General features: G+C 34.9%; 1 protein-coding gene across 8 annotated transcripts in view; it reads right to left on the reverse strand.

Annotated features, from left to right (window-relative positions):
- The window catches only part of LCORL (ligand dependent nuclear receptor corepressor like), a 211,449-nt gene that overhangs the window by 21,226 nt on the left and 165,985 nt on the right, over positions 1-24,238 (reverse strand). For 3 of the 8 annotated variants that reach the window (XM_039326494.1, XM_039326493.1, XM_039326495.1), the window contains 3 exons: positions 22,059-22,313; positions 15,733-15,820; positions 2,492-7,107 (listed from right to left, as the gene is read on the reverse strand). In XM_039326494.1, the coding sequence (XP_039182428.1) occupies positions 2,492-7,107; positions 15,733-15,820; positions 22,059-22,313 (4,959 nt within the window). Of the gene's footprint in view, positions 1-518; positions 739-2,491; positions 7,108-10,072; positions 14,504-15,732; positions 15,821-22,058; positions 22,314-24,238 lie in introns of those variants that run through there. The other 5 variants (XR_005554668.1, XR_005554669.1, XM_039326498.1 and 2 more) reach the window with 4 other exon arrangements.

Consider the following 24,238-nt stretch of genomic DNA (forward strand, 5'->3'; position numbering starts at 1 on the left):
TTCTTATGATCTGCCATGTACAAGGTCTATCTTATTTATTTAAGATGCAGTGACATTCTAGATCAGTGGTTCTCAACCTGTGGGTCGGGATCCCATTTGGGGTCGAATGACCATTTCACGGGGGTCACCAAATAAGGCTGTCCGCCATCTTTTCTCCCTTTCCTTTGGCCACGCCCCTGGCACCTGGTGATGTATAAGTGGTTGGGGGTCACCACAACATGGGGAACTGTATTATGGGGTCGCGGCATTAGAAAGGTTGAGAACCACTGTTCTAGATTATTAATAATAATAAAAAAAGGCCTTATGCCTGTGGTTGTTAATCCCTGGAAGCAAAAATATATGAAAAACAGAAGTATTTCTGAGAAATAATCCACCCGTGCTTTGAAATACTAAATGGAAGGACAAACTCTCTGCTTGAAATACTTCTGAAAAATTTGGTAAGAGGATTCTATATGGTAATGCCTGAAGGATCTTACTTGGACCACATTTTTATGTGCTACATTCATGCAATTACTTACACTTGTGATTGAAGAATCCATTGTACAGACTGCCCTGAAATAGGGCATTTCCTCATGATTTGTTGGAAGAGGAAAATGAACTCTTAATAATGCAGCTTTAAAACAAAATGAACGCAGGCTTATCAGGGTTTTGGAATTGTCCACTGAGTGTTGGTATATTTTCTGTAAATGCTTATGTACTGGAAACTTTGAACAACAGAGAAAACAACATAACAAAAATCTGAAATAAACAATGAAAAACTATGAAAAAGTTATCAGGATTTATTTGTTTGTTTGAAAGATGCATGACTTTATAGGATTGTGCAGTGCCTAGCACTCAGTCTCCCAAAGTTGCAAGGTCTAAACCTCTGGGAGAGTAAATCTGAAGCGCTGCCAAACCATATTGTCTTAAACTACCTTTTAATCAGTTTTTAACAGAAGTTTGTTTGACAGCTTTGAAGCCTAATTGGCCATATCACTCTTGTCTCTCCCTTCATTTTAAAGTATATAGTCAGCAGAATAGCAGTTACATGGGCCTATGCTGGTCTCTTGTCTCCCCCCCCCCACTTCCTATTGCTGAAGTGGGGAACAGGTTGTACAATGGGGCCAAGATAGAGCTGGAATCCTGTTGAACCTTCAGGGATTTCAATCAAAGAGGCACCATCTCTGGGTGGCTATCTAACAATTCTAGCCTTGAAAAAGGTAGAGAGAGTCATGAGAGAACTGTTTGTACACATTAGAAATAAATCCATGGGCATTCGGTGTTCTAACAGGGGATCCTGAATTGGATTTGAATTTAAGGTATTTGAAAGACAGAATCCAAATTGAAATACCCATCTCCTCCTCTAACAACCGTGCATGCTTAAACACTACTGCTACTCTTCTGAAAAGAAAAAGAAAAGGCAATCAACTCCATACAGCAACAGTCCCCAACCTTTGCAGCTTGGCAGACTGGCTGGGGAGAGGAGAAGGGAACTGAACCACGCAAGTGGCAGGCTGGTGCACATGAGCACATGCAGCCCTTGTGTGAGTGGCAGGTCAATACACACAGATTGACTTACATGAGCAGCAGGCCAGTGCGCACATGCATGACTGCCCACCACTCATGCAAATTGTGCTGTGCGCATGCACACACGCTTCAGCCACTCGTGTGATCCCTTTCTGAATACAGCATTTCTTTTCTGCCATTTCTTTAGGACAAAAGCAACCTGATGTTTTGCACTGTTGTTTTAAATTGTTTTATTTAATAGCATCATTAAGCAAAACACAGGACAGAACATTCTATTTTCTATTTAATCACAGCTAGATGCAAATTTTATTGCAAAACTAGTCCTTTCCCCAGTTCGGCATATTGTTTTTGAAGTTTGCTCTATCTTTTTTTAATGACCTTCCATCCCATCTACACATATCACATTATTTTTCCAATATAATCAGTCAATATGGCACTTAGCCTACTTCTTACCCTCTTTTTAAATTATAGGCCAAAAAATATGAGGAATATGCAATTCAATAAGGAATGTTTCAGCCTTGTGGTATTGTCTTTCCCTGATCAGCAGAATGGAGAACTTGGTAAAATATTAACAATTATTATTAATTAAATAATGAAAAAATGTAATTTTTGCATAATACTGACCACTATTGGAATAATTAACTGTGTAACCCCCTTCCAGACAATTGAGATGGAAAAGAAGGCTAGTCTACACCCTCAAATAACGCCTGGGGTGAATGAGACACATTCAGATGTTTTAAAGTTTTCTGGCATGACTTTTTCTGGACTCAATTCAGAATAAAGTATTCATAAAAATGAACAGAAAATCTTTTGAAAACACTATTTAATATGATAGTATGATTAGCAATGGGAAGTTTCAAAGACTATTGCCCTGGTTTTGTTAAATCTATTTTCCTATATTTAGCTTTTTTTTTTGTATTATTTCACGTGCATATAAAGTTAACAGAATTTTGTCAAGGGATGAAAGGAGATGAAAGAAACTTACCCAGGTGGTATTTTGGGTAACAATTTGATATTTGGCCAGCACTACATAACCGCTTATTTCTTTGTCTTCTATTCAGCTCAGTGAACTTGCATTGTGTCTTCTTTCGCTTCTTCATTTTTTTAGGAGTCTCCATTCGGCCATCCTCAAAAGCAACACGTTTGCTTGACTTCTTGACTTCAGTGATCAAGCTGGAACACCTGCTTCTGCTCCCTCCATTCCTTTCATTATTATCAGCCATGCTCTGCTGAGCAGAGGGGGACCTCAAAGGACAATCATTTTTTTCTGGGCAGTGGATGTTGCAATTATCCACAGATTCTGAAGTACAGATGGCAAAGTTTTTATTAAACACTTGCTTTTTACCCACCGGATTAATTTTCCTCAAAAATATTCGACAATCCTTAAAAGTTTTCCCTCTCCATGTATCTTCATTACATTCATTAGGGGCATGTGCTTGTCCAATACTTTGCTGATTGCCATATGTGGATTTACTACTTGGCCTACAGTTTGAGACTGAGTTACACTTTGTGCTGAGGTCAGATAATTGTACATCTTGCTGAAGAAATGCATCTCTGATTTCATTTCCAGTTGCTGAAGTGATTCTGTAAGATTCCAACAAAGTTGTTGGTTGAGTTTCTACTGGGTCATTCTCAAGGCTTGTACATATTTTGTTAAGTTTCCTGCTTGCATTAGTCAAACATTGACTTTGGCAGAAAAATTGCAAGTTTTTCTTTTTTGATTTCCAGTCAGATGTTCCATGATTATACAGTTTTTTCACTTGTCGCCAACGATCATGTTGCAAGTTCTCAAATTTGGTTCTCAATTTAGCTAAGGTGAAGCTATGCTCCCTGCTTAAGACTTGAGATCTGACAATTTTATGTAAAAGCTGCAACTTTCCTGTTGATTTTGAAGGCGTAGACAGTGCAAATTTTTTAAAGTGCTTTCTCAAAGGACTAGTATTACAATCATATTGTCTTGTTCCCATTTTGAATTGCCTTGTACTAATTACTTCAAAAGGATTACGAGCATTTGCTTTTCTCACTAGTGATAGTGATTGTGTTTCTGTTGTTTGCATAAACCATGCACATAGGTCATCTATACTGCATTTTTTCTGGAACAGCATTCTTATAGGTGAATTTTCTAGTCCCAAAATGCAGGAGTCCAAAGGATTTGATACTTCAATGCTACTGTCTTGTTCAATATGGCATGCTCCATTATACGACCATTTCTCATATTCTTCTCCATTCACATGCAACCAAGTCTTAGTTATCTGGTCATATCTACTGTTTAGTTCTTTTAACAAAGAATCATTAGAAATAGAAGGATCCCACCATCTAAGGGAATTGGATGAAATTATGGGATTCAAAGTCATTTCACCAATGGATCTGAGTTTACTATTCTCAGAACTACTTTTAGCATCATCTGCCCTTGTACTTATTGAGGTATGCATGGGTGGCATTTTTGAATGCTTGATTTTGTGATCTTTACCATTTCTCAAGCAGAGTTTACATGGTTTATTCAAAAAGGCACGTTTACAAGAAAATGAGCTAGAAGATGCTGATGAATGTACAAAAGGCAATGATGGTCTTCTAAGAGAGTGTCTCAAATGAGTTTCAGACCTTTTTGAAGCAATAATAATCTTGGGTGAAAAATTCCCTGCTTCATTGCAAAGGCTTTTAAAATCATCTGTTTTATTGCATTGCTTAGCATCCTTCTTAGATGATTCATTTCTTTCTGACACAGCTTCTTGTTCTAAGGGAGGCAGGCAGCTGTTGATACACACTTTTCTTTCCTGAGATGAAATCTGATTAACAGTCACTGATATGCCAGATATTTTTACTTTTGCTGGCCTACCAGGTTTTCTAATTATATTTAAAGGCTTTTGGTTTCGTCTCATATTGCTGCAATGGGATGGCAGCACAGGGCTGCTTTCTAGTGGTCTAACATCCTCATAGTCAGATGTAGAGGTCTTTTCTGTTGTAGAATATTGCATATTTTTAGTTTTTGGCAAATTGTTCCTAGCATCTGAGCTCAGTATTATTTGATCAGGGTCACATACAACACTGCAGTAGCTGTGAGGTCCTGATACAGTTTTAACTATATTTAAGTTACCTTCTGAAACACACCTCTTAATCCTTCGAGACCTTCCAAAAACAACAGTTACTGTAATATTTTTGTAAATGTTCTCTTCCTCTAGGCATTCTGTGTTAGAGTTGGCATTTTTTGCAACACCAATGGAGTCCTTCCTATAACTACCATTACTCACATCAGTTTTTGGTTTGGGAGGTCGTCCAATCGGACGCTTAATTTGTTTTACAACCTGAGGACCAATTTTTTTGGGTCTCCCAGGTTTTCTTTTCAGAGAGGATCCACTGTTGTCTTGTTCCACAGGCTTAGGATTGGTTTCAGTGGCAACTATTGTAGGAAAACCAGTTTTCATTTTATTTTTATTTGTATTTTCATTATAGCTGCATTCATCAATAGAACCTTTTTCATCAGAATCCTTTGCCTCCAACTGTTTTGCCAACACCTTATTTGTTTTCTCCTGAAGAGAATAAAGATCTATGTTTAATTTGGATGAATCATTTACAGAGGTTAGTGTGTATTTGACTCCTTCACTGCTATTAATCTTAGAAAGGAACATAAGTTTTATAGGGCTAGTGTAATTCAATGTTGATGAATTATCCCCCAGATGCAAATTTCCTTGGGATTCCTCCTTATTTAAGGTCAACATGCTTGAATCTAAAATTGAGGGTTTCAAAAGTCTTTCATATTTTTCTTCACAAGATATATTTTCTATTTTTGGCACACAATAATTTTTGTTGCTATTTCTATCTGTTAAAAGACTTTGTGATAACACATATTGTCCCTTACTTCCAGTTTCATTCATGCTAATAAGGCCACTTTTAGATTTATTGTTGGCATCAGAATTTTGAAGGTCTTTTATTTTGCCCAATATTTTATAACCATTACACATGGGCTGTGTGGCCTTTTGAGCCATATTTATTGTATCTTCCAAACGCTTTACAACAACATGTAGATTGGTTCTCTGCATAATCTTATTTATATTTTCATTGCTACATGACTTAACTTGAAAATCTTTGAGAATTTTATCCCCTTCTATGCTAGCCACAGATTTTGATTTTATGTTTTTCCTTAATAAAAAATTGTTTGCTACATACAAAGAGCACCATCTAGGAGAGAAAATATTATGTTTGGTCCTCTCCAGGCCTCTATCATAATCTCCTTTCACACCAGCTGGTTCCACATGTAGTTCAATTCCACATTGTGTTTTAGCCAAAACCGTTTGAGTGGTTGTAGAGCTGTTTGCTGAAAATGTTATAAAATCAGAATTGGTTTGTGAGCTGAGAAGAGGTAGTTCTATTGTTTCCTCTTGACCTAGTGGCAAAAGCTTTGACTTAGTAGAAGAAAATGTCCCATCTTTATTTTCATAGCCTTGCAAATCAAGCTGTTTTAATGTAAGGTATTTGTCATTTTTTGTATATTTTTTAACTTTTCTCTGTGAATTTGACTTCTTTCTTAAGAAAGTTTCATCAAGGCTAGCCAACTCTCTTTTGATTTGCAAAGACTTTCGTCTAAATAGACATGAATTGGGAGAACTATGCATTGCAAACAAAGTTTCTTGTCGTTTACGAAATCTTGTTTGGATAATTTTATTTTCCACTTGCTTATCATGTTGATTCAGTAATTCTATAAAATTATAATCATTTGCCTTAGCATCATGTAAAAGAGATGTAATGAAGTTCCGTAATTTAGAATCGGTTTGTGTTCTTCCATCGCTCTTAGGTAATTTTGCCAATATTTCTGTATCAGTAGTTTCTATTGATTTCAACTTCTCATTGATTCGATAAATTAAATCCTGAAACGCATCAGCATTTTCAACCTTTTCAAGCTTATCAGAAATTGTGAGGCTATTTTCTTGATTCACACATACAATGCCTTCCTGCAGGTTATTGGGCAATTCTGCAATATATGTTTGATCTTTCTCCCTGTGTTCAGCGGGAAACAGTAAGGGAGGTTGGTTACAGTTTTTTCCAGATCTGTTATCTTCAGACAATTCCTTTGGATAATTGCACCCATCAGCTTCCACAGGAGACAATGGAGGTGGTGAAGGGCTGCGGCCTTGGCTACCTCTATTAATTTTTTGTCCTCTTGAAAAGAGGTATGTATACAACTCTGCCTGGGTAGAATGGACCTTACACAGTTGTAGTTGTTTGGGACAACACCCATGAGGATGGCAAAGTAGAGAATTTTCTTTGTTCATCACTGTGTTAACATACCCAGGAGCCATTGAGTGGTATGTCAATAAATTCTTACTTGGTCTTACATTTTGTGAACTGCATCTTTTCATCAGCATGTTGTCATCACAACTGAAGCCTGGAATATGAATCTCATCTTCCTCTCTCTCAGAATATTTAGGATAAGGCAGTTGACTACTGCAACCTGAATAACATGATTCTTGGATGAAAAATTTCAACATGGCTAAAGTCTGATGCCAATGATATGAGCATAAGGAAGCCAACACCTTGTTTAGAGTAGAATTTCCCGTTTCCAATTTAGTTGTTTCCTCTAGTTTTGCACCAGCAGCTGTACTTGAACTGAAAACATAAAGCAGATCGAAACAAAAAGTAAATTACAATTAAATATGGAATATATAAAACCTAATGAAAATATGGTATCATTCAAAGCTTATAAAAATGTTATACTTATAAAAATGGTACACTTCCACTCAATGCACTTTGTAAAAAAAAGTTAACAAAAAAGTTTAGCAGGATGTGTTTTTCCCATATAATCATTCAGTAGCATCCTGTTTACTATTTCAAGAGCAATTAAAGAAATAAAACTTTTTAAAATTCTACAAACTATATAAAAAGACATTATGGTTGTGATCCTATATTTTAATCATATGCAAATTATATTGAAATCAGCAAGGACTCAGATTGCTTCCATGTAAACTCCACTTTAAAATAAGAAATTCCACGTATCCTAAAAGTACATTTTGAGCTATACATGTACACAGCACAGAGATGACACTTAAGTGTCATATTTATGGAGGAGTCTGACAGTTTATTGAATAGCCCCTTATTTTTAATAATATTTAGGATTAGGGAGGAGTACATAGACAAACTGTCATTTTGAAGCTTTTCTATGAAAGGTCCAATGGTATAAAAACCCACTTCCTTTTTATGAATGTAATTAGTACATTAGTACAGAGGTCCCCAACCTTTTCAGCACCAGGGACTGGTTACATGGAGTTTTTTCCGTGGACTAGAGCGGTTGTGGTTTTATGTGCCACTTGCATCCCACAGATGGGGCTTTGCTTGTTTGTGCGGCCCAGTAGCTGGCATGCCACAGCCCAATACTGGTCCACGGACTGTGGGTTGGGGACCCCTGCATTGTATATTTAATTCTCTTACTACATTAATGAAAATTAAAATGTGCTTAACTTGATCTACCTATTTGCTTAAATTGATTGATTTCTTTTTAATTGAAGGTAAGCTATCTTCTCATAGAATCATTTCTTTTCAAGTTTTTATTTCCCTGTCTTTCTTTTCTTGTGTATAACTGGAATTTAACCCAAGTGGCCTTCCCAGGACCTTTAGGGACAAGGTTAACAAACTAATATATAATATATGGAGGGGGGGTTGTAAACCAAACTATACAAAGAACTTTATTTTGTTGATTATTATAGTGGCTTTCAGATGGCAGATATATTTTTATCTGTATATATTTTAGTTTACACAACTATATACACAAAGTGATTTATACACACACACAATGTGTATAAATGTGTCTCCATCTAGAAATAAATAAATGAAGTTAGATATAACTAAGAATTTACCTACAAGACCTACTGCTTGAAATATTTCAACTACAAAATATTTAAAATTGTTACTACTTACCAAGTCATTAATTCAAATTGAAAAGTTAACTGTTCACAACAAAAAGTAAATACTGATTTAAGGAGAAAAATTGCACAATGCAGCCTCAAATATTAATGTCTATTAATACTCTTAAATGTAGCAATATACAATTCTGTTTCAGAAAAGTAATGTATTTCAAACAGATCACCAAACTCTGAACATGACACACTATTTGTATTACAGTACTAATCTTCTAGATCTGGTAATTACAGCTCTAACTACATAAGATTCAAGGGGAGGGGAAGTATTGACCTAATATGCCTTATATATATACTTAAAGTAAAAGTATTTCAAATACAATTCTGTTTCAGAAATTATGTATTTCAAACAGACACCAAACTCTGAACATGACACACTACAGTATTAAGTACTAATCTTCAGATCTGGTAATTACAGCTCTAATATATAAATATATATATATGAATATATATATATATATATATATATATATATCTATATATATATATATATATATATATATATATATATATATATATATATACACACACACACACACACACACACACACACACACACACACATACATATATATATATATAAAATACAAGTATCACCTTCCTCTCAGAAGTTGCACAGCATAGTTCTAATCTATAGAATAACTTCACCCACAGCTTTCCCAGCAATAAAGTAAAATCGACTCCAAAATTACAACTATGATAGTAACATATCAGGGTTTCTGGCTAAATAGTTGAAGAAATGACTGCTTTGATTCCTGCCTTTCAGAAGAAACCAATTAATAGAATGCAACAGCAATACCATGTCTCTGGAAATCTGTGTAAAATCATATTACCCATTAGGTTGAGTCACTGCTAATCTGAGATTCAAAGGCATTTAGATGGCTGAATGATGTGATCCTTCAAAGGGTGACTTTGTCTACAAAGTATGGAAGTTTCTTTGCATGGAAGCACTGACCATAAAGAGTCCTGCAAAGCAGGGCTGATGAAACTATTTAGTAAATACACTGTAGGCAAAAATGATACATCTTGCTCTTAACTCTGCATGTATAACTGTATTTATGAATAACCCTGTTCACACAGTATGCAAGCATTTAATATGGAAAGTGATCTTTATATCTCTTCAATAACTCGAGATCTGTCCCTTCACAATCTTTATTAAGTTTTACTTGCTGATCCTCAGTGCACACATTTAGCAGACATGCATATACTATAGTATATATGTACCATCAGTTCAAACTTTGTAATCTTTTCTTCTCCTGTATGATAATAGAAAATTGTAAAGTTATTAAATAGAATGTGTTTATTAATATATTTTCTAGCGTCAGTCACACAATTCTGAAGTCCTAGAAACTGAGTCTCAATTGAACTATGCAGTTTGCAAATGAAAATTGACAAACATAATTTAATTATAATGCTACAATTCAATTCCTTAAAATTCCTAACAAATCAAGGGCACAATTATTAAGTCTTATTGCACAAAGAAATGTATGGATGTGCAAAAGAGCAGCACTTTATCTATTAAGTATCTTTCCTGGCGTCCAATGTGCCTGCTTTATGTTTCAGTTTGCACTGCCATTTTACCAATAAAATTATGCCCAGAGAGTAAACCAAGTAAGCCAACATGAAGCATTTTTCTTTTAGTGAATGACCAATCAATCACACATCAGTGTTGTAAATTTATGTGCAAAAGCATTGAAGTGCTTTACTAAAAATTACAACATAGAAACACATTAACAAATTCATACAATCAGATCTGGAAATATAACAACACAAAGAGGAAACAGAATTACAGTACATGTACAACACAAGACAAATACATGGAATTCATTAGAAAAGATTGTAATAAATAATTCATGAATTATAGTGCAATTGATTTATGCATAAATAGAACTAATTGCCTAGATATCAGTTATTAACAAAATCTGTCAAAAATCAAGGCAGCCACAGAGTTTTACTAAATTACTGCAACAATGGAAATACTGCAATTTAAAACAAAAACAAAACACAAATACAGGTATTTGTACTGTAAACAACTAAAAAAAATCAGTCTCACTAAAGTTATTATACAATTTAATTTAATATAAAATAGTCATTAGCTACCAGAAATGGTTTAAACAATTTACTGAGCAGTTCTAAAAACAGAGGCACTGTTTTTTTCTTTTTTAATATAAAATACTTGAGAAACATTCAAATAAGTAGAAAGCAAGAAAGCCTGCTTTCACCTTCATTTAAAAGTCTACTGAAATATGAATTTTCAGAAACTTGTTGATTTCTAAGTAGCGACTGGTAACTGAATTTGAAAAGTACTTTAAAATTATAATTTAAATAGCCTTCAGAATGGATACACTGGAGTGGATGAGGGGGAGTTTATGTATTTCCCTGCCTTTTGTCAGTTTTATAATCAAAGGTTCAGCCTATTCATTAGAAATAATTAACATTTCTTTTTAAAACTTACAGGTTGAACATTATCTACAAACTATCAAAAAATATTTTAATATACTATTTCTGGCCAAAAATAAATACAAGTACGAAAATGCTGAAAATTAATTATAATATTACATACAAAACTACCACTGTTAAAGTCAATAGCAAAATGATCCCTGATTTTATGAATCCTGTTACTTTTTGGTCAGGCCACCATTTAAATGATATTAAAAGAGTACTGCAATTTGTCTTTGATATAGACATGAATTTAATATTGTCTAAAACATTTAAAAAACAGGCTGGGAACAAACAAGTCCCACTCTTGAATGGGTGTATTCTTCCTCCTTTCCTGCTCATCCTATCCTTATCTCATAACCTTCAGGAATAAGCCTGGGGGACAGTAAAGAGTTGTAACAGGAGGTTGGATGTAAAAGCTTTGTGTCCCAAGTGCCTATATAAGCAATGAATCATAGGTCCTAGCAGTCCTCCAAATAAACCTGAAATCTTATTTTCTATTGGGGAAATATATTATTAATGAATAATCTTAATCCTGATGAACATATGGCTTAGTTCTTAGATGACTTGACAAATGTTAATCTCATCTGTGGTATGACTTTTAATTTTTGAGCTTGTTTCCCATGCAGTTGAGCTAAAGAAAATTCAGCACAGATAATCTAAATTCTCAATGAACTGATTACATGGTTGTGTTGCTTTTATTCTGTTAAGTAACCCCAATTATTAGGGGTCAAATCCCTTCCTAGTTTATTTTGAAATTACCAAGTTGAATGTGAATATACTGTAGATGGTACAATTCACAGAATTTAAAGAATGAACTCTTATATTAAGTGTAAGTTTAACATATTTAGTCATCCATATATGGGAAAAAGAACACTTTTGGAAATATTAATCTTTCCCATAAAAATCTAGTTTTTTCAATGAAAAATTGATGTCTTCATTCATATACAGAAATGGTAGGAAAGGACAAAGTTATGTAATATATAAAATTAAATGAGTATGATCCTTCTGGTAAGCAATTGCTTACACAATGAAATTGCTGTAGAGCTCCACAGAAATTTATTCTTCCCTTTGCTCCCTAACTAAAGATGCACTGAGGCATGTGATTAATCGATCAATTAATCAATCAGTCAGTAACTGCAATTTTTTGAATTTCCTACCACCCTGATAGATATTTGATAAAGATAACACAAATGTCAGAACTTATATAATTTTAGTAAGAAGTGCAATTGCCTAGGAATAAAAGAAAATCATGCAAATCTTTTAATCCCTTTGAAGCTCAGAGTCTGTAAGTACATTTCTAAGGAGAGCACATTTCTTTCTGTACCCTACTGGATTTTCTCTGTGAGAAGGATCATTCCTGATTATGAGTTATCTGAAGATCATTCAAAAACTGTAATATAAATAACTGTCCTCTGAGGTTTTATATACATGTACGTGTGTGTGTGTGTGTGTGTGTGTGTGTATATTCATTCCAGTACTGAAAGTTCAAAACAGTTGTTACTGTTTTTTAAAACGGTAATTCTATTAAGACCCTGAACTGCAAGATTTGGTTATTAGCAAAATGATGATGTATCGGCCCACCAAAATGAAAACCTGATATTCATTTTGATAAACAGAAAAAGGTTTGAAATGTCACAGCAGCAAAAACGTTACTGTTATCGTGAGGTTTTTCAGTAGGAGTGTTAACCAATCCTTAAAATAAATGTAAGTAGTCATAAAACCAACTACCAGCACACTTAAATCAATATAACCATTTTCAAGCTCATTCTGTGCACATTATGAAACATGCTCTACTATGCATTCCAACTTTCCTCTTCAACCTTTATAAGTTAGCTTATTTTCCATACTAAAGGAAAACCAGTTTATGTATGCCTTTAGTATTCCATCTCATTTAATAGTTATTCTATAGCTACAACTAAATTAGTCAGTTTTCACAAGCATATATTTTGTAAACACCAATTTCTTGCTAAACCAACAATAACATTTTAATAACCCAGTTTTGTTGCTAACACACTTTTAAAAATGAAATATTTACTTTATATCAATGTTAGGTTCTAATGTACTTTCTTTTCCATTGTCTGGTTTTAACTAATACTTCATATCAGTTTCCATAGTAAGAAACTAGAACTGTCCTCTTCCCTTGATTTGCTTATTTTCAGTTCTGAGCAACTACTGAAAATATTTTGAGGATAAATGCCCTAAAAGCATAAATCATGTATTTCCTTAATATGATGGATTACTGAATGGCTAGGGTCAATCTTCATCATTAAAAAGTAGTATTTCACATGACAAATAAATGTTCCCAACATTTTATGCTGACAACTAAATAAAACCTGAATTCTTTTCACTTATTTGTACAAGGATTATATTAAATACAAACTATCACAATTGTGATCAATTCTATCATATTGTCCACAGTGAAAACCCTGAATAAAATTGTTCTTCAAAAAGGCATGTATGTGGTTTCTGAACTGCAAAATTTCATTTCTTCTAAGTGAACATTTGTTTCTCCCGCATATATGCTTACACCTGCGCACACACGCGCATGCGTGTGCACACACACACACACACATACACACACACACACACACACACACACACACAAATACAGATAATTAAACTACATAGGCTTGCTGCTGTTTTTGCAGGTGCCAGTCCCTGAATCTGTGATATTAAACAGCCCAGTGTCTGGTAATCGGAGCTTCTTCTTCGGAGGTGTCTTCAGAGTTCCAGATCTCTCTTTAACTTTGTATTCTAAAGTGCTGTGAGGTACCCCATAGATCCCTTGTGCTTTGGAAACACTCATTTTCCCGCTCATTACCATTGCAATAGCTTCCTCCATTATTTCATGATCATATTGCCGGTAGCGACCACGTTTTTTCCTTGGTTGTTTATTATCCTTACGGTCTAAGCCGTCTTCTGTGGATTCAGAAGTGCCATCAACAATGCCATTCTTAGTATTAAGACACAAAGGAGAGAGGTCCCCATGCAGAAAATAGGTGTCCAGACTTGAAGGAGTTACAGATGCAGAACATTCCACTTTGCTCTGTTTGGGGAATATGGTTTTCAGTTTTTGAAGGGCTGATCCTTCTAAGACTGATGAGGTTTTGGAAACATGGTATATGACATCCAGAAGTCCAGCATTCTCATGCTGTTTAGGAACAGCACTGATCCTCAGCTGAGGAATTTTTAATTGCACAGCTGGAGCTGACATTTCATACTGTACACTTTCATTTTTTTCTTTAAACTGAGAGACCATTCTTTGTAAAGTTAACTGGTGGAGGTAATTGGAAGCTGTTGGGAATCTTAATTCTGAGGTTTCAAGTAGACTAAGTTTATTTTTTTCTATGCACTCTGCTTGAGCTTTTGCCCACAAGGCTACTTTTTGCAGCACGGCACAAGGCTCTGGACTGTCCTTGTAAGAACAGGTGTCCTTGAAATCTTGAGTTTTGTTTTTAAAGAGCGCAGGGTTTCCTGCTGGTAAGGCTTCTAAGTGGAGAAGTAAAGTTTTTTGAGGTATGCCATAAAGGATGCCTGCTTTATTAATGTCCAGTGCTCCGGACTGAACGTCTTTCAAGGCTTTTGAGAGCAAACCATCTGCAAACTCAGCACTTCTTTCCACAAAGTCCTCTCTGTTTCTGTGGAGTCTCCTGGATGGATGGAATGAAACGATGGTGAACTGATGCATGAGAGACTCTCACACAGCTATGGAAGGGAAGGGTCCACTCCTTTATTACACTCCTTGCTTAGGTAACATCACTGCTTCTGACACTTTTAAGGCCTTGAGTTGTGGTAGCTATTGATTACCATAGCAAAAGTTAGAGTTCTGGTAGGACCATGTGAGAAAATGATAGCCCAGCTTCTAGAGCAGCCCTTCCAAGAACTTTAAATCCTAGCTCAGGATTTGGTAACTTTGTCATCTGTTTTCAATTCCCTTTTGACAGATGCTCGCAGAGTAACACTTAAAACTTCTCTTTTCACAATCTAACATCCATTGAATGTCCCCATCCTAAAGGAGTTTTGTTAGTAGAAACGTGACGTTACCGCTAAACAAGTAATAAAAGAGTCAACCCCCTTATAGAAACGTTGTTTATAACTATTAAAAAGAACCTTAACACATCCAGGTTTTTTTTAAAAAAAATGCAATTAAAAGTCCTAAATACTATTTCTAATTTCTAGTAAAGTTAGAAGTGTGTGTGACTAGTAGGGGAATGGAAAATAGAAAAATATGCAATGCAAGCAGTTTTTCTGGGGTTTTCCCCCCAAAGGAATAATTCTATTACACAAATGATAAGTGACTGTTTTGACTGGAAAGATGCCAGAATTATAACATGTTACTTCAATGTAATTTCAGTAAATATTTATTACAGCAGCACATTAATCATTCATAAATGGTATCTCAGTAGCATGACATCACATACCATAGTAAAATAAAAATGCAAGAGCATTCTATTTTGGGGGCACTAAAATTATAGTTGGCTTTAATTTTTTTTCTAACATCCACAATCTATTAAAATGTAAAATATTTTTCTTTTTCCAATGGGAAAGGTTTAAACTCATATCAAATAGATTTAATTCGATTACTTAATTTCCTAATTGCATTATGTACATAAGCATTTTATTTTATTTTTAGGAACATGAACTAAAGTTTGGTGATTGTTCTGATAACTTTTCTTTAACAGAAAAAAGTGAAAAACATAAAATGAATTAAATGAATTATACACAAACATACAGTTATGAGTGAAACCCTGGCATAAGCAAAGAAGAGTGTGTCAACATACATTTTATAAAAGTCAATTCCAAAATAAATCTTCACAGTTAAGTCTTACTTCCACCTACTCCCTTTAAAATAAAGCAGAGTAATGCTTAATATGCTTACCCAGATAATGAATTTTCAGAACACGATCCATCATACTGTGATTGTTCCAAGTTTGTTTTCTTCGTAGACAGATCTAGTACTCCATCCCCTATTAACAAAAATGGGGCATATAAAAATAAAAAACATATTCATACTATTATCAATAACAAAATGATAAAGGGCAACTACAAAGACACTCTTATGCTATACATCAATTTCTGTTATTAATCTTTATGTCTTGTGCTATGCAACTCAAGGATGCTGCCAGTACTATTACTGCAAACACCCATTACTTTTTTTTTAAAATTTCAGTTGGTCTCTGAAGCCTGCGAATGTTGCCCTTTTGACTTTTTTATATTTGCTAGTAGCAGGACAGCACTTAAAAACTAAGTAGATCAAGGCTATCAGCAGAATGACATTGTGGAGTCTGAATTAGATTAGTATTGTGCTATGTCTCAACAGTTCCCTGTATTTAAAAACTTCTGGATAGTAAAATCAATTCCACGATTTAAAAATTAGAAAGATTTAAAAATTGTACTTGTGGGAATATTCCAACAGGGGAATATTTTAAAATGTAATGCTCAGCTAATGTGGAATGATGTATTATCAAAAAGAAGCACCGAGAGATATATCCGTAATTAGATACCTTTCACAACCAGCATTACACAGTGGAAACTCAGAGATTAAACAACAAGGACAAAATGAAAAATGGCTCTTTACTACCATGGGACCTATTATCCAATGGTGCAGAGTCCCTTTTACAAAAAAAATCCCATAGCTCAGAATTTTATATTATTTTTTATTTTTCAAAATGACTCTTTGGTGATGAAAATGATGCCTTAATTTCAAGAAGATTTATTTAAACAGAAAAGAAAAAAAATCTCACTAAAATGTCAGGTATTCATAATGAATTAGAATCTTGTATTAAGTCACAGTTTAATAAGTTTCCATTATTGTTAATTCCTGGTATTACCCAAAGAAAACTCAAGGAAAAAGTTCTATTCTATTTTTTACAATAATTATAATAACATATAATCAATTTTGCAATCTAGCAGAAATAAGGATTTTTTTCTGCAAAAGATTTCACTTTCTTCTCCTTTGATGGAAATGAATATTGATTGTGAAGAGCACTTTGTTTCTATGTTTCCTCTTCTTTTCTGACAACTAGAAATCAGAATGAAAATTTAATAGTGTATTCATGTGTGTGTATGGTCCAAAACAATTTAACATTATAATCCTCTAAGCCATTCTTAGCATAATTTCAGTTAAATAAGATGTACAATTTAAATAACTCCCAGTCTAATATATCTTATTAAATCACATTATTAGTATTAGCTGATGGTTTTCTACAACTTATTTTACATATGATTAGGCAATAAAGCCTAATTTGATTATGAGTCTTACCTTTCATCATTTTAGTTAAAAAATAACTAAAATAGGATTCAAACTCAACTACTATAAATGATGTACCCTATGTAAGATGTTTGGATTCAAGGGGAGTTCTGGGTTGTACAACTTGCCTTCTTCCTCAGCTTTTTCCATATATTACCTACTGAATATATTCATCCTTTTTAGCTACATTAAGATGTAAAGTTGCATATTTTTCTGCATGCTTTCCTATATTTAGAGAATGCATGTATTTTTATTTATAATATGTATTTTTACCTTTCTTTCAAATATATTGCTAAAAAAATTAACAGAAAAAAATTCAAATGCAGCAGGAAATTGCAAATACAAACTGCTAAAATTGTGATGATAAGTTTAGAATTTGGGCAGGCACAAATGGAAACAGTTCAATTAAAAGGTATTCTAGTCTTAGGTGTGAAATTTATTAAAAGATTAGAACAGTACTAATTTGAACTCAAATACTATTAGTGATCCAAAAAATTAACCCTGCATTAATAAAAAGTGCAGGATTTTTAAAGGAAGTGTATTAAGATTGGTAGACCTCAAAAACCTTGTCTATTTGATGATAACACCAATAGTGGCACATACAGCAGTTCCAAAACAATAAAGGCATATATGCCTTTACTTTCCAGTCTACTTTAAGATTAAATGAAAACAAGGTGTTTGTACATTTTCATAATTGCAAATCTGATACTTTTTTTTATTCTCATATAAATGAATTGAACAGCATTTAGAGAAAATGTATCCCCTCCTAAAAGCAGATCAACAAAGGAAGTACCAACATGTAAAAGAGCCATATTTAGGCTGTCACCTTACATTCCAAAAAACTCAATCTCTACAGACCTAAAGTGTGCCAAATGTCAAATTGCCCATCTGAGGTACCAAAAGGAGGAAGATGAGCAACAGCTTCTTTCGATGACCAGCAGATGAGAAGACTGCAGTTTGCTGGAATGTTTGTTCTGCTGGTCCTTACTTTAAATAATTCTTGATAAGATTACAAATAAGATAAGGTGTTAGGTGCTCAGGCAGGAAATCTTATTTGCAACAATACAAATCTACAGACATCAGCAAGATGGAGTAGTTTGATTGGAATACACTTTTTAAGACAAAGCTGACTCATAAGAACAAGGTGGAATGGTCATTTCTGCTGATAGTCAGGGTGCACTAAAAAACTCTGTAATTTTATTCCAAAGTATTTAAAAGAAAAAAAAAACTAGCAGTGTTAAGTGAGTAAACAGATTAATTACATGAAATTCTATAACATTTCATAAAACCATTTAAACAAAAAATTCTATTTTAAATAGTTTTTGTATGTGGAAAGGAAATGTATACATAAAAAGAAGTTTTCTAGCTATCCATGAGGTGCAAGTAATCTGCTTTAATAAGCAAAGATAGTGTGTATCATCTGACAATGTTTTCAAAATATACTTGAGGAACAAGTTGTTGTAGCCTCTATCAAATGCGCTCTGTTCATGTTCAATCTGTCAATGCTTTCAGCTCACAAGAGACTTATGTGGAATTAATGGTGGCTACAATATCACAGAAGTCTTATTTTAGCAGATATATGGATATCAAACAATGAATCCCAAACGATTTGAAACTGCATGCTGTCAGTTCCATATTTGATTCAAATATGAGCTATCTTGTCAGAAAATATCAGCATCCCATATATTATCAGTAAAACTTAATTTAGTAGCTAAAGTCCTATGCCCAAGAACTTTGTGTGTCGTGAATTCAAATGATGATGGACTACATTAAGATTGAGCAAAGACGGACTTCCTGTTCCAGCAAGCAGTGCTATCAGCTGAGAGATTCGGGATGCTGAGCTCTTCAGCTGAGTTTCTTCCTGTTTGGGGACCCTAAATGGGCCAGAAGCCGCCCCGGAGAGATGGCAATGAAGGAAGGTAGTCCCAGGGACCTAGGAGAGACGGTGGTCTCCCCAATCAGTCCAGGAGAAGCCTCCCAGAAACCAAGAGGAGAAAGGCTAGCTAACTCCATTGTCTAGCCCCAGCTGCAAGCAAACGGAAGTCAAGAAGCTCTACTTAAGCTGATTGTAAACAGTGTGTTTGAAGCTGGGTAAGAACTAATTTTCTCTATCCTACTTATTTTCCTGAAAAAAAGAATTGCCAAGAAGCAAAAATACCTCCGAGAGTGAAAAAAGGAAGGGATTTCCCCCTCCCTTTTTGGCTATTGGAAGCAGCGAATCTAACTCTTTAAAGAAGAAAAAGATTAGAAAGAAGTGAAAAATGATCCAGCGCTGACACCTACTAGTGGATGAGGACTATAAAAATTATAAAACTTCTGTCTGTGGCCTTCAAAGTCTCAGTAAACACAGCTGCTTAGATAAAGTGATATTTACAGAAACAATGGATGTTTTACAAGAGGAAATATATGATACGCTGCAATCCATTCAAAGGACAATGATCTCAAACCACAAAGAAATACAAAATAACTTTGAAAGTATAAATCAACTTATTTCCAATTTAATTTCACTTCAAAAAAATCCTCAGGAGAACACAGCAGAGATGATTGAATATAAATTAGAGGAAAAAGACTTAAAGATGGACTTTCACAAAATAAAAGAGTATGATTTAATTCAAGTGGAAGAAAAGACAACTTACATTTTAACATCATCTAATGGAAAGAAGAGGGCAAATGCTCAGGACAGAGACATTGATTTACTTTCTACATCTACAGTGACACTTACGATCGTATGGGAAAACCTTTGGATTCAGCAAAGTACATTGATTAAGATTCTGGGCAAAGAAAAAAGATTTAAGATGGAAACCAAGAAAATAGATGATGGGACATATCAGAGAGAATACTTAAAAAAGAAACATGTGTTTGAATATGGTTAAAGAAATAGAAAAAATTGAAACACACCACTCTAAGAGGGATGAAATGTTTTAGATACTTAAATGTGACTGAATTCAAGAAAAGTATATGTGTGTGTGTGCGTATATGTGTGTGTGTGTGTGTGTGTGTATATATATGCTTTGTACTGCTTTGAATAGAGTTAAGGGATTAGATGACTAGATCTATTGAATAGAATGTCTAAAGATTAAATATATTCTTAACTATGATTAAAAAGAATAAGAAATTTGAGAAAATAAACACTATTAATCTAGGAGGGATATATATTCTAAGTACTATGTTATTTCTTATGTTCCGTTATTATTGCTCTCTTCTCTTCTTTTTTATTTTTTATTTCTTTTTCATTTTTTTTTTCATTTTACTCTTATATCCATTACTTAAGAAACGTAAAAATGTGAGATGGCTTATATGGAAAAAATAGAATTAAGTCTGTCAATGTAAATGTAACTAATCGTTGAGAAAACCTTTACCAGTAAGAATATTTAGAATTTGGCAGGAGAAATAAACTAAAATAAGGATTGTAACAGGATCGATGATAAGGCACAAATGACTGAAAAGAAATGTACCGTATATGCCGGCGTATAAGACGACTTCTGGAAGCGCTAAACTTGGCGCCAAAGATGGGGGTCGTCTTATACGCCGAGTCGTCTTATACGCCGGAAATACTGGTAGTTTCCGGCGTATAAGACGACGTTCTAAGAATGCAGCTCGGCGATAAAGACGGGGGTCGTCTTATACGCCGGGTCGCCTAATACGCCGGCATATACGGTATTAATATGATGATTATTTTTTAGGAATATTGGAAAAAATATATACTAAATTGCCATTTATTAAAACAATAAGAATTGTATTAACTCAATGTTTTCAAAAAAGGATATTTCGGGGAAAGAGGAAATCAACCAAAATTAATATATGGAATACAGACTATAGAAATCAATTGTTAAGGAATGCTTTTACAAATGTAACCCAGACAACACACTGTTTACCAATTATTGAGTGACTTATGCTTGTGTAAAAAATTAATAAAAAATATAATACAAAAAGAAAAAAAAAGATTGAGCAAAGACATAGGTTGCAGATTCTTATAACACTCTATTTAAGAGTATGACTAGCACCATAGTCACATTTTCTTCTCTTTTTCTTTCTCTGGAAGTTTTACCAACTTGCCAAGAAAGAGTTCCTGAAAAGAGGGATGTTTGCAGCCACTTGGTGAATCATGAGTGACAACCGTTATAACAGGCCATTTAGCAGTAGCATTTAGCAGTAGCATTGAGCAGCCACTTGCCTCTAGAATTGTTGGCAACTGTTCATGAGTAGACACCTAAATGATTCTAACTCCTTGCCAGAAGAGCAGTTCGAGAGTCAAGAAACAAACCAAGACTGGTTGTACGTTTTCTTTTTATTGTAAAAATAATTTCCCATTCAAGGCAGCAATTGCAGTGTGTGATACAATAGGCTATGAGACTTTGCTGGAGTTGTGTGTCCAGGGGAGTTAGCAACAGGGAACTGGACCTAAGGCTGTGTACAGAAACAAAAGCCTAAATATCAAGTCCCCTCAGCATGAGAGGCCCTCAGGTCAGAGAAAAGACCTATCCTACCAACCAGAAGTGTGCAAGAAACTTTCATTTCCCAGTAACTCTATTAGGCAAAATGCTGTCCCTGATCCTGAATCTAGCACCTCATTTCTGCATTGGTGTCTAAGGCAGGATAGATGGCAAATAAAACCACTGAAAACAGCAATAACCTCTGCAGGACCTGGTTCCAAAATGTTAGCAATTGTGTTTAACAGATATTTCACTGCTTCAGCAATTATTTCAAAGTCATAGAAACAATTCACCCCATCGCTAAAGTCCTCAATCATTTCAACTTCAGATTCGGTGAGCAGAATGAAAAAAAATGCTAAACTAAATTCATGGATGGCACTCAGTGCGATCTATAGGTTTTCAAAACAGATGTTCTAGACTCAAGTCTAATCTAATTGCAATAACATAATTTTCAACACTGTTTTCAGATATATTATAACATTCATTTTCAACAATACCAAATGAACAACTCAAAGGGATTACCTTGCTGATCATCCTGTTCTTGTGTTCGATTCACAGTGAGGTCTAGAGGGCTATCTTGTTCTTCCTGAAGTAGATTTTCAGTTTGGTTCATTTGGAAATCTTTACGTATCAGATTCATTTCATATGATGAACCATTTCGATTTTCTTGCAGTTTACTATTTTTTGAAATATATTCAATTGCAAATTGACGGATCATCTTTTTCATTAATTCCTGAGCAACAAGCGGAATGTTAGGATCACAGTTCTGAGGAAGATCTATAGGAAGAAAAGAGGAACTGTTTTTCATATATTTTAACAGGTCTAGGACAACTCAGCACAGGAATCTCAGTGTGGCCATCTCGCCACCACCAAGTTGCCTCTGCCAATTTACCACTGCCAAGTCATCACAGGACAACTCAACATGGCCAATTCACTGCAGGGTCAACTCACCACAGGGAGTTGGAGGGAGACCCAGGCAGGCAGGCAAGCAAGTGGGCAGAGGGATGTTTGGGAGTTTCCCACAGAGGAAGAGCCGGGCAGGCGGTTAGCAAACAGGTAAGCACAGTACAGAGTGCAGCTGGGGGCTGCCCATTTTCTTACTTGTCACTGCTGCCACAGACCATTTGGCAATGGTGGCAGTGTTTGGGCCATTTGGGGGTGGTGGTGGGGGGGGAGGCAGGTGGCAGGGAGACATCTAATTTTCACACACTCCACTGCACCGAGTTTAATTGTTTGCTTGAGTTTGGAATGGTGGTAGCAGCGGGGTGTGTGAAAATGGATGAGCCCAGTCTCCTCAACCTCCCCTGGTAGTCCTTGTCCCTTAGCCCCAAATGTTTGCCCACTTCAGCTTGGTTCTACAATTTTAGTGATACACCAACAGGTATTTCAGCGCAATCTGAATGATAATTTATTCCATATGAAAGAGCCAAATTAACATAGATGGAAAAGTATCTGGTTTATAATATCTCTAATTCAGAAGAAGCTTCTTTGGATATTTTATTGTTTAATTTTTACTGACAACTGAAAGAACATAGATAGTTCTTTGTGCAGATCTCCACCAATGCATTCTGAATTATTCCTATAATTCCTTTTGTGCTTTTCAGGACCATTCACAAAAAAAACAAAATAATGCAAGAACTAATTTAATCAACAATTAAAGCATTGCATGCCAAAAAGAGCTTACTTTTCAGCCTATCAAGTACTTGTATTGTTGCAAAACCCCCCACAAAGAATAGAGGAGTCCAATTCAAAGCCTGTGGACTCCAACTGAAAAGTTCCTAGTATATTAAAAGTGGCTACTTTTCAGAGGGTTATTTTTTCTTGTAAATATACTGCAGATTACAAGTAATTCTTGCTTACCAACTGCCTTGTTTAGAGGCCATTTGAAGTAACAATAAATAAAAAAAAAAACTAGCTTTGCAACAAATTTTCTTGTTTACAACTGTTGCAGTGTCCCATAGCCACATGCTTCCCAACCAGCTTAAAGTTAATGGAGAACTTGAAAGTTCTAAACATGAAAGTTGTCCGGGTGTTCTTGGGCCAGTCATTCTCTCTCAGCCCAACCCATCTTACAGGGTTGTTATTGTAGGGAAAATAGGGGGAGGAATGAATATTATATATGTTTGCCCTTTTGAGTTACTTATAAGATAATAAAGGCAGAATAAAAATCTAACAAAATAAAATGAATAAAGTAAAATTGTAAGTTGCAGTTATGTAATTTTTTGCCTAAAACTATGGTGACTCACATAATGACTAAATGGGAAGTAAGGCTGCAAGCCTATTGTGATATTATTTTTTTATTTACCAACTGCAAAGCTTAGCTCTACAATTACTGGTCCCTCTTATGGCTGCTAAACAAGGACTACCTGTATTATTTATATCATAGAGCAGTGGTCCCCAACCCTTTGGGCATTAGGGACTGATTCGGTGGAAGTTTTTCTGCGGATGGAAGGGGACATGGTTTTGCACACTGCTTGCATTCTACACATATGGGGCTTTGTTTGTTTGTGTATCCATGTTTCTGCCAGTCTGTGGCCTAGTGCCAGTCTGTGGCCCAGGAGTTGGAGACCCCTGCCACACAGAATAAAAATAAAACTTTGGAACTAAGAATTTGACTTCAGTTATGGCAAGTAGGGTAATGTTACCTGCTTGCCATAAAGAGGTAGCCCAAAATATTTCAACTCAGTTTTAAGTCTTGATAT

Source organism: Crotalus tigris, unplaced genomic scaffold, assembly GCF_016545835.1.
Source record: "Crotalus tigris isolate CLP2741 ecotype Arizona unplaced genomic scaffold, ASM1654583v1 scf7180000024341.3516292, whole genome shotgun sequence".
In the NCBI taxonomy this organism is placed as follows: domain Eukaryota; kingdom Metazoa; phylum Chordata; class Lepidosauria; order Squamata; family Viperidae; genus Crotalus; species Crotalus tigris.